This window comes from Schistocerca americana, chromosome 5, assembly GCF_021461395.2.
Source record: "Schistocerca americana isolate TAMUIC-IGC-003095 chromosome 5, iqSchAmer2.1, whole genome shotgun sequence".
Taxonomy (NCBI): domain Eukaryota; kingdom Metazoa; phylum Arthropoda; class Insecta; order Orthoptera; family Acrididae; genus Schistocerca; species Schistocerca americana.
In genome coordinates, this window is record NC_060123.1 from 312,606,853 (window position 1) to 312,618,936 (window position 12,084).

The following is a 12,084-nucleotide window of genomic DNA, read 5'->3' on the forward strand; positions in this document are numbered from 1 at the left end:
CAGTCTGGTGCCAACCGTGGCATACCAGGTCGAAGATCTTGCTAAGGGTTGGGTCCTTTGTAGTGTGCCATGCAACAGGTTTTGCATCCAGTGGAGATTGGCCACACCTTGTACTGCAGTGATATTCAGGTGAAAGCACACTTTGCGATCCTTGTTGAACACTGGACCCTGAACCAAGGTCTGCAGGAAAAGAGACCTGCATTTGCATGTTGTGTTATAGAGTGAAGTGAGTATCTTAATTATGGTTTGACAGGCACAGGGGCCACCACTAAAGGCAGCATGCAGTTTTTGTGGGTATGTTCGCTGAAGGCTTGAACAGAGGACAAAGGTTTGTGGTCAGTGAATGATACCTACCATATACGTAATCATGGAATTTTTTGAGGTCAAAAATGATGGCTAAGGCTTCTTTCTCAATCTGGCTCTAATTTTACTGAGCAGTGGTGAAGGTTTTGAAATCAAAAGTGATTGAGTGTTCCACCCCACCAGTCACATGGTGCAGAACTGTCCCCACTCCATAATCTGACACATCTGCTGACAGTGTGTCAGAGTCATATGCCGTTAGGCCTGAGGGGTGGGGAAGGACCAATTTTAAGTCTCTGAAAGCTTTTACACACCTGACACATGAGTCCATTGCCAGTGGTTGCTTTTCTTCAGTTGTTGGTGTAGTGGTTCAGCAATGGCCGAAGCATGGGGAATAAACTTTCAGTAGTAATTCAATTATCCCAATGCTGATTTTAACTAGCTAGCATTGCTAGGAACTGGAAGTTTTTGTACTGCCTCTATGTACTGAGGCATGGGGAAGGAGGGGGGGGGGTCTCAGGATAAACTGAAAATGTGTGTGAGAATTTCAGCTTGACTAACAAAGAAACAGCATTTGCCGTTTTTGCATTTTACAGTGTCTTTTTGGACGACTGTGAACAGAGCATCCTAGTTGTCATCTAAATAATTTGCTGACCCCATCACATCACTAGTGAAATGCTCATGGTATTGCTGAAATATGGCAGGGGTGCTGGCTGTACCAAAGGGAAGTCTGATGTTCTGGAACAGTCCGAAGAGAATGCTGGTGACTAGGCTATGTCAGAATTCTTCAGCCAATGGCAATTGGAAGTGTGCATCCCTCAGGTCAATTTTTGCTAGCAATTTTCTGCCCTCCAGAGGGACCATGATATCCTCTGCCTAAGGTATCAGGTACATATCAGCAATAGACTGGGCATCGATGGTTATCTTGAAATCTCCACAAAAGTATAAGGTGCCATTTTATTTTTCAACAATGACATTGGGCATGGCCCACTGGCAGTTCAGGACTGGAATGAGGGTGTCCTCATCTTGTACACACTGTAATTCCCCCTGAAACTTATCCCAGAGTGCAAAACAGAAGGTTTTCAGCCTTAAGAAACTTTGGCACTGTCGATGGAAAAAGGGCCCCAAGGGCTTCAGAGTATGTAACACCCAAAGAGTGTTGTGAAAATATGGAGATGAATTGTAAAGTTTGTACCTAAGGAGTTGATTGAGGGGTTGAGTCATGAATTTCTAGTCCAAGTGCATTAAAAAGGTCCTGCCTAAGAAACTGACAGCTCTCGGGGTATCCACCACTAAAATCATCACCATGTTGTTGTGTGACGAATACTGTTCTTGGGCAATGAATTGTCCATTAATTTTTATAATGTTGTTGCTATAACTTCACATTGGGGTATCAAGGGGCTGGAGGGGAGGATAGATGACACTGTAATATAATTCTCAATTGGTAACAGTCACAGCAGACCTCGTATCTATCTGCAAGGTGATTGGTACTTTATTGATTATGACAGTTAATGACGGACTTTCTATAAAGTATGGGTATCTGATGGAATACATGATGTGTCTGGGTACAGTTCATCCGTATTGTCTGCTCCATGTCCAAGGGGTCCATGCTGGAGTAGTCCACTGACACCTTCAGAGCTGATTGACATACTTTGCCCCTAGGTCCAGATTTCCCACAAGAAGTGCACATTGTACCCTGGTAATGGCCTTGGTGTCACTGATAATTAATAAAACATTACCTGCAGGCAGGAAGCTGTTGGAGACAGCACCAGGGTTTCTTGTCTATGCCTGTACTTTATAAGTCCGATCTGGCAGAAGTCCATAACTAGGTTTGAGAACAATGCTTTGTTTGAGCTGCAAAGATTTATGAGGATTCCGGTAGAGTAACTGAGCACTAAAGGCAGTGTTTGAATGCCCTGATGGTGGGAAATTTCTTGAGATGGGTCTTTAGGTTTCAAGAGATCACTTCTAAGACTATACAATGAAGGCTTTCACGACCGGATGGTACTGTTGTTGATAATTCTTCCGGGTTATATGGCCATGGTCCATGGAATTCTTCTATTCCTAACGTTTCATCCAATACTACATTGGACATCCTTAGAGGTATGGCTGGTCCTGCTGAGTCCTGCCGACTGACGAGTCAGGCGTCAGAGAGCGGCCTAAATACCGAGGAAAGTGGGTGTGGTCTAGCTTGCACATAGTAGCAGAGAGAAAACTAGTCAAAGATAATATGTAACTATCGATAATAGTCCGTCATAGATAAAAATCACTTATAGATTCTGTAACGCCACTGTCCGTATCTCGCTTAATTTCAAGGCCTCTTCTTTTCTATTAAAATTATCTTCATGTTGTTGGTATTGTTATGTAGACGACACATTCGTGGTTTGGACACACGTTAAAAAAGCCTTAGACGAATTTTTTGATTATCTTAATAGCATAAACCCTAAAATTCAATTTACCATTGAAGTGTAAAAAGACCAGGTTATGTCGTTCCTCGATGTGTTAGTCATGAGACAGACCGATGGCAGTCTAAAACATAAAGTTTTTCGGAAGAGCACACATACTGATAGATACTTACCTAAGAACTCCAATCATCACCCTCAACAATAAAGAGGTGTAATCAAAAGTTTAGTGGACAGGGCAAAACGGATTTGTACGCCGGAACATCTGGATATGGAACTGAATCATTTGAAACAGGCCTTCGAAAAGAATGGGTACTCAAACAAAGAAATTAATAGAGTTTTAAGACCTAATTACAGCAGGCCAAAGGACAAGGATGGTACACAGCAATGGAAGAACACCTTCACCTTTCATTAGCAAGGTTACAGATCGAATCGGCAAAATTTTGCTGAAACATAAAGTGAAACCGGTATTCAAACCTACCAGAAAAATAGGACAAGTACTTCGTTCTGTTAAAGATAGAAGGCCACCATTATCATCTCGTGGTGTGTATAAAATTCCATGTACTTGTGGCAAGGTCTATATTGGTACTATGAAAAGAAGTGTGAATACGAGGGTAAAGGAGCATAAAAGTCTTTGCCAACTGGGAAAAATAGATAAATTGGCCGTTGCAGAACATGCACTTCAATCAGGTGACCATGTAGTTAAGTTTTCTGAAACTACAGTTTTAAGTGCTACCACGAACTATTATCCACGACTGTATAGGGAGGCTATTGAAATTTATAAACATGAAGATAATTGTAATAGAAAAGAAGAGGCCTTGAAATTAAGTGAGATATGGACAGTAGTGTTACAGAATCTATAAGTGATTTTTATCTGTGATGGACTATTATCGATAGTTACATTTTATCTTTGACTAGTTTTCTCTCTGCTACTATGTGCAAGCTAGACCACGCCCACTTTCCTCGATACTTAGACCGCTCTCCAATGCCCGACTCATCAGTCGCCATACCTCTGAGGATGTCCAACGTAGTATTGGACGAAATGTTAGGAATAGAAGAATTCCATGGAGCATGGCCATATAACCCGGAAGAATTATCAACAACACTTCTAAGACTGTCATCTGGGGCACACTCTAAAATTATGTCTCTAATCAAGGAAGCAGCATACAATTGATAGCACTCAAGTTTACTGCATTGAAAATAGTAGTCATGAGATAAACCCTGAAGGTGGGCAATTCATGGTCTGTATTATTGTCCTTAGATTTTATGACAACTAAAAAACTTTTGATGGGATCCTGCCATGTGCAGTTGAGAGACAAAGTGGTCTTCAACTTATTGATTGGCAACTCCATGGAGTGCTGTGTGCAACTTGTCACACAGAAGTCCACTAGGCTCTGCTTCTAGATTTAGTTGAAATACATGATTAATTTGTGGGCCTTCATATGCCAAAAAAGAGAGTGTTCTGCTGGTCATCACCTGAGATGCCAGGAAATGCTGCTCCATGTATGCAACATAATTTGCCCATGGTTTGACCTTCCTGTTGAATGGATGGTGATGCCAGTCACAAATCTTTGACCATGGAGCTGATCTCAGAGAGGCTTGAGAAGATTTCCAGAGGTGACGTGGAGATGGGTGTCAGATGTTCTATCGGGAGTTTTTGGATGTGCTGCTTCTGCTGGAGCAGTATCAACACTTGGGCAGAGGAATCCACTAGTTCTGTCATGCTTTAATCAACATTATAATGAACATATTGTCAAGTGGAAAGCACGTGTAAGCACCAAATCCCTTGATTAGAGCACATGCATGAGCCTGATGTAAACACAAAACCTTATCTCCAACTGGTATGTTCACAGACAGTGCAAAAAATAAAAAAATAAAAATAAAATATAATACTCAGGTAGCCTTGAATAAACAAGTTTATTTGTCAAAGATTAATAGTACATCTACTCTGATGTGGATTGAAACAAAATGTAAAATAAGTCACTTCTTGAAATACAACAATGACACTTCTGGTGGCTGAAGGTCAATTAGATTACTGAGGTATAAAGTTCATTAAACACACACTTTATAAAAGTCAATGTCCTGTAGGATGCTCAGTGTTAAAGTGCAAACTGAATGGACAAAGTGTAGTCCTGTAGGGAGCAAAATTATCAAATTCCAGTTTGTAGCCATTTTAAAGTTAAATAGGAATAAATTTTCAAGTCCACGAATCTACCACAATGACAAAGTCCCTATCTTCCATTGCATTGAGGCCACGAACACTGCAAGTTTACAGTTGGCAACCCCAAGAATTGTGATGTTGGATGTGAATGGCAGCGATGTTGTGGAGGTGGTTCTTGAGTGAGAATCCTGATTAAGAGATCCTTGCAGAATTGATGCCTGGCCCGGGAAAACTCATTTGGAGTGAAGTGCTCTAGTCTGGCCCAACCACTGCCTTAAATACCACTCAGTGCTAGGTATCTGCTGGGCCTGTTTTTGATTATGTGTCTTGTAGAAGAGAATAGGTCTACGTGGCCCATGGCCTCTAGTGGCACTTGGCCCACAACTAGTCAGAGCATGGCCATCTGTCTTCCAGAAAATTGTCCTCTGTGCATTAGGCATCTTCAAAGCACTCATGTGATGTTGGTTACTGACACTGCAAGTGTTAAGCCTCGATACAGCAAAACTCTCATTTGCTGCTGAAGAACTGGGCTAGTGACAGGCGTTGTCCCCTTATCTTCAGTGCCCTTTAGCATCATTAGATGACATTTCCAGACATGGATTTTTATCCTCAATTTGTCTGTCAAGATGACATTTACTCAAAGTTTGTTGACCTCAGTTTGCAAGACTTGTTGATGAGGAATTATAATGAGACAAATAGTGTCCCACAAAAAAAATTAAATTGTGAAATCAGATGAAATGATTTGAGGTTAAGTCAGGAGAGTAAAGAGAATGATGAAATGATTCAGATAATACATGATGGAGTTTTATCAGTGTGACTTTTGCTCTGTGAACTGGAGCAGTGTCCTAATAGAAGAACACATTCTTGCATACTAATCTTTATAATTTTTCAGTCAGTTTCTGTTGATCTAATACTAATGGAGAAAAATGTGTGCCTGATAGAGTACTAGATGGGTCCAACTAGTCTAATATCAGGAAAAATGCATGTAACCAATGCAGACACTGAAACGGTCTTCATTCTTTTTACTGGAATCTCATTGGCTTTTGTTTTGACTCAGGAGTGTGATGATTGATACAAATCTCATCCATAGTAGCATCATACTTACCAATACCTAAAATGCTTAACAGAATTTTCTGCACTGCTATTCCAATTTATCTGAAATATCAAGACTGCTTCAGTAGTGGTCATAATCCACTTCGTAAGTTCATTTTGTACAGATTATGTATCATTAACAATTCATATAGCAATAAGCAGAGACTTATAAAACAATTTCTTCTCCTAGGAATTTGCTTCCAAGAAAATTGTACAACTTTTCTTTTTTTTTATTTCCTGATGCTTTTCCAGTAGCACAGAAATTTTAAGTAATCTTAACGTTTTAGGTCATGTCACTGACTGGCAGCTGGACAGTACATGATGAAGATGAAGAGCCACTTGGGGATGATGATGATGAAGAAGATGACAAAGATAAGGTATATATTACACATATAAATGAACAGTAATTAAACTTACTGAGCTCTGACATACATATGTCAAAAAAGTGAGTGAATAACATAAATGTAATATTTTAATACCTTGTATCCTTGATAGGAGGATATACGTTCAGATCCCATATAATACATACAGAATTCTGATCTTTATGATAAAAGATATGGGATGAAAAATATTTTGATGTGCAGAGTAGATTAGAAACAGTCAAATCCACAGTTATATTAATATTACTTATTACAATATGTGCCCATCACAAACATTCAACACTGTTTACAGTGGATTCAGTGAAATTAGAGGTTTTTGAATGCCATTTTGCTACCCCTTGGAAAGTGTGACATCCAACTCCGAAAAATTTGAGGCAGTTTCTGGCCTTGTAGTAACCGACATTCTAAGTTCATATTAAATGTGTAAAATATAATTCGAATGAAGAAAGTATGCTGAGTGTGATATGCCAATGGTACCCTCACCTGGTAGTGTTTCAGTGAGGGGAAGTATTATAGTCCATAAAAACTGTAGATCAGAGTCATCACCAACACATGGAAAAGAATTTGATGTGATCTTGCCCCAGTACCTTCAGAGAAAGTTTTAAATAATGTAGATGACTTTAAGCGTACCAGTGCTAATCGTCAGTCTGTTGCCTTAATATTTCAATGTAGTACATAGAAATGTGGATTTGAAATAAGAGTTGTTGAAATATTCACCTTGTTCATCAGATTGGTGTGCTCTGATATCCACCTGCTTTTACATACAATGAATTTTTTGAGTGGAAAATTATTTTGACTGCAAAGAGTAAGTTGTAATCTCACTTAGTGGAATAAACTCACTGAAAAATACAGCAAAAAATGCCAAGTTATTTTTTCTGTTGATTAAGATTCCTAACAGTGCTAGTTAATTACAGTAGTTCTGAAGAAGAATGTTTCTTACCTAAGTAAGGGATATTTCTGTGTGTGTCTGTATGAGGTGATGTCCAAATGCTTCTGAAATACATCAATTGAAATTATTGTTTCTTACGTAGGTCTTATTCTGTAGTATCACCTTTGAAGTAGTCCCTTCGGAAGTAAATGCATTGATCCTAATGTTTTTGTCACTTGTTCTTTTGAAGCGTGTCTTGGAAGTCTTCCTTGTTAGGGTATTTTTTTACTCTCTATGAATCTCTTCCACTGTATCATATCTTTACCTGCTTCAAATATCTTTGTATGTTGGGAAAGAGGAAGACATCACGCAGGGCTACTCCTGGTGAGCACAGCAGGTGGCAGTTTTCATCTTGTTTTTAAACTACATATTCTCAAGGTGTTGCAGAGTTGATGGATGCTCTGTCTAATATCTTACAGAATCATATCCCTCATTGTATGAACATTTTCTGCTGTGATGCCAGTTGATGACCAACCAGAATGGTCATAATTATCAATCATTTTTGAAACTCTTGTATGAGATGTAAGTCCAGTCTGATCTAAAATGTTGTCTCTAAAATCCTGCTTCAAAATTGGGCCCATTTGTGCAGCAGTCTTCCCTAGTTTAAAACAAAACATCACATGGACACACTACTCTTTCAGGTCATCCATCACAAAACTACAAGATCACAAAAACACAGCAATTGAAGTATGCTCATGAACATCTAACCAAATCACTCACCTGTCTGACACTTGTCACAATGAGTCAAGTTGGATGAGGCATTTCGGTGTAATGTGTTTTCACACAAAATTCAAGTTTTGGGAACTTTTAGATACCACCTCATATTCTTTTATAGTTCATGCACTAATATCAAACTAATAAAATCTAGGAGGAGAAGAAGAGCCTGAAGGAAAGGCTGCAGGCCATTCAGGAAGTGACACAAAGTGTTCAGAATGCTATAGGGTACATTGCATCAATAGGGGAGAGCATTAAAAAGTAAGTATTTATTGTTTTACTTTATATAAATAAGTTTTTGTTGTTCTATCATTATCAAAATCACTAGTAATGTATTTTCTAAATGAAGAATTTAAGGTAATAAATATTCTGCAATTCATACATATTCCAAAAACTTATGTGGGCACATACAGTGTTTTATCCATCCTCAGCAACTGTAGTTGTACATATCAAAATAATCAGCAACCAGTTGCATAAAAGAAATTTAATTTCTTAACTGGTTTTGAGCACTCAGCGCCCTTCTTCAGAAGGTTACACTCATTGCATTACATGTGAGTGTCAACAGTAAGGTGCATACAGAAAAATGCCATGGCCAGGTGGCTCATAGTGACTGTACAAAAATAGTTATCATTTCTGTACAGGCACTATGAACCTTATGACCATGGAATTTTGCTATATGCAACTTACCGTTAACACTCACAAATAAAGCAATAAGTATAACCTTCTGAAGAAGGGCACTAAGTGCCTGAAAATGGCTAAGAAATTAAATTTCTTTTATGCAACTGGTTGCTGATTATTTTGATATGTATGTATGTATGTATGTATGCATGTCCCACCTTTTCTCCAAAACCATTGGATCAATCTGAACCAAATTTACTGTCTGGAAAGAAGTTCTGTGGAGATAAGAATCAACTATCAATCAAAGGGGTAGGTGTGGGGGGTGAAAAATAAGTATATCCCATGACAGACAAATACCCAAATTTTATTCATCCATTATTTGAGAATGAGGACACTTAATCACTTACAACAAACTTTGCACATAATTTCAACCCTTTCTGAAACTTTTTCTTACTGACACCTCCTCACAAAATGGTGAAAGTAAGAAAAGTTTACCACTAACTACATTTTTGTTGTTCTTGCAGTAAAACTGTCACATCAGGCATGATGTTTTAATTTATTAGTTCACTACTATTAACTCTATTCATTACATACTTTGGAACAATATTCTTATGTAGTACAGAATGTACCTGTAAAATTATATCATTGTATGACACATGATTCAGGAGATATGATGTCATAAACATTGAGCTGTATGAAAACAAAACTGCAGGGCAAAATTTGCCAAAAATATATGTGAAATATGTGTGAATTGTGTGAAATATATGTAACATGAGTGTACAAGGTTGAAGCTATGGGTTAAAATGCTTCTCCTAAACCTCAACCATACTTGCTACATATGTAACTTACTATCTGTAAAAAAATACTGTGGTGGTAAGCAACACCAACTTCCTATTGGGGTGAGGGAGAAGTTGATGGAGAGACAGAAAGGAAGAAGGAGGAGATGGACACAGATTGGGGGAGGGGGTGGGGGGGGGGGGGAGGAGGAGGATATGGACTGATAGAATATTAGAATAAGTAAATACCTGGGCAATGCCAGGTACTAAGCTAGTAATGAAATAAGAGAAATAATGTCACTGGAATTACATGACAACTTGTTACTGCCTTCAGTCATGTAGATAATAAAATATTTGTCATGGCAACACTTTTGCATAGTTGTAAGCTTGTTTTAACTGCAAAGCACACACCACTATAATTTTTATAATATGAAGTATTCTATTGCATTGACCTGTATAATATAACCATGAATATTTTGTTAGTTCCTTGAAAAAAAGCTATTGTATGTTGTTAAAATATCTATCAGAATTTATGGTTATGTGGAAAAGTGGAGTTCAGTAATTTGTGTTCCACTAATAGTACACACACTCCGTTCTCATATAGTGTAGTCTCTTAGTGAGACTGATAAGGATTTTCAAAACTCCAACCTCAATTATTCTGTGAGTTCACATACCCTAATGAATGCAGAGATGCTTCAGCAAAAAAGAGGAGCATTTCAGAATCAGCCACTGCATCATGCACAAACAGTAATAGCCAGTTGCAGTATTGATCTCAAGCAAAAGCGTCTAAATTGGCCAGTCATTGCACTACTGTTACTTTGTCAGTTTTTGGTTTGAGTTTTTGCACAGTTGTATAAGAAAAGAAATGGCGTGTGACGAGGGCCTCCCGTCGGGTAGACCGCTCGCCTGGTGCAAGCCTTTCGATTTGACACCACTTCGGCAACTTGTGCGTTGATGGGGATGAAATGATGATGATCAGGACAACACAACACCCAGTCCCTGAGCGGAGAAAATCTCCGACCCAGCCGGGAATCGAACCCGGGCCCTTAGGATTGACAGTCCGTCGCACTGACCCCTCAGCTACCAGGGGCAGACTGCACAGTTGTTGACTAGATGTTACTGACACATCAGTCTAAAGCACTAAATGGTGCAATGATTTTTGCAGAATTCTTTCCGAGGCCACTCCTAACTTGTCTAGTTTGGCTAAAACCAATATCCTACATGCCATAGTTTATTAAATGGACCAGAACATACATGGTGATCAGAACCCGCCTACTCAGTATTGGTTCCCATGCAACACTGATCACAGCATTTACATCACACATGAAACATCCTTTATCAATTACCGCAGGAGCTGACAGTGGTAGTGGCAACTTCACTTGTCCAGTCGATAAAGTGTGAAGAGTGATACAGAGTTTATTCTCGCAAAGATGTGCGCCAGCTTAGTCACAAAAAGCATAGAATAAATGAAGCTGTAATATTCTCTTTAATAAATTGTACAGGCATTAACAGGAAGTATTTTAAGTAAAATATGAAAAACTGACATCATAATAGCAGAGAAGTGATTTAAACCCTCCTCCATCTAAACACTAACCCATTGTCTTACCTACTGCACCACCTGCCTCCATAAAGATTCACAAAATGGTCCATTGAAACTGAAGTGTCAGTATGTCACTCCAAATGGAGTTTCTCTTTTGCGCAGCTCCATTGGTCAGCTTCCTGTTAGAGTCATTGTTGTTCTCTAGTGATTCTATTTTCTAATCTTATCCAAATTGTCTGCCCCCTCCTGTAAAACAAAGAACTCTCATAGCAATAGTGCATCCCATTCTGTACGAATGAAAGACGAGCTTCATCATTCATGTTTTTATTCTTGGGTTGGCAAGATGTTAAAAATTGTACTCTCAAAATGGTAAGACCCAATGAGCAAGACCAATAATGCAATTACATTAGATGAATTTGCAATTGTGAATAATGTCTACCATCAGCTGTAGAATGGAATGATGATAATGAAAATTTGTGCTGGACCGGGACTGGAACTTGGATTTCCTTACCATTTGGCTATCTGTGCATGACTCATGGCCAGACCCAAACTTCCATATGTCATCAATCATACGTCTACAACATATGGAAGTTTGTATGGTGACATATGGAAATTTGGGTCTGGCCATGAGTCATGCACGAATAGCCAAATGGTAAGGTGACCACTTGCGATAAGTGGGAAATTTGGGTTCGAGTGCCAGTCCGGCACAAATTTTCCTTGTTGTTATTCACAATTGCAAATTCATCTGATGTGGCAAGTCATGGCTGTGGTTGCCTCAGTGCATCATTATTAGAATAACACCAGCACTGCAATATCATAATAGTGTAATTAGTCATCCAGAAGGAAAATTACCTATAATCCATATATATTTGGATAAAAGAGCTTAGAAAGTAATTTTGACTCTTCCCAAACTCAGAGACAGTATCAGATGCTTCCTTTTAACAATTTTTTCCAAAAGATCTGCTCCCATGAGACTATCTGCAAGCTAATTGCTTCAAAAGGAGCTCACTGAATCTCATCTCCTGTTCTGAAAAGTAATTGATGGTTCTTACATGGTGAGTATAATTATTCATTACCCACTCACAAGCTAGACAGGTATGACTGTAACAGCCATATGATCCTCCTCATCCACCACTGAATTTATTATCATATTTTCTAGATATGAAAGATGTA

The 12,084-nt window shown here is 38.8% G+C and overlaps 1 protein-coding gene across 3 annotated transcripts in view; it reads left to right on the forward strand.

Annotated features, from left to right (window-relative positions):
* LOC124615739 (multiple C2 and transmembrane domain-containing protein) overlaps positions 1 to 12,084 on the forward strand; it is a 1,088,825-nt gene that overhangs the window by 1,042,308 nt on the left and 34,433 nt on the right. For all 3 annotated transcript variants that reach the window (XM_047143819.1, XM_047143821.1, XM_047143820.1), the window contains 2 exons: positions 6,243 to 6,332; positions 8,132 to 8,238. In XM_047143819.1, the coding sequence (XP_046999775.1) occupies positions 6,243 to 6,332; positions 8,132 to 8,238 (197 nt within the window). The remainder of the gene's footprint in view (positions 1 to 6,242; positions 6,333 to 8,131; positions 8,239 to 12,084) is intronic.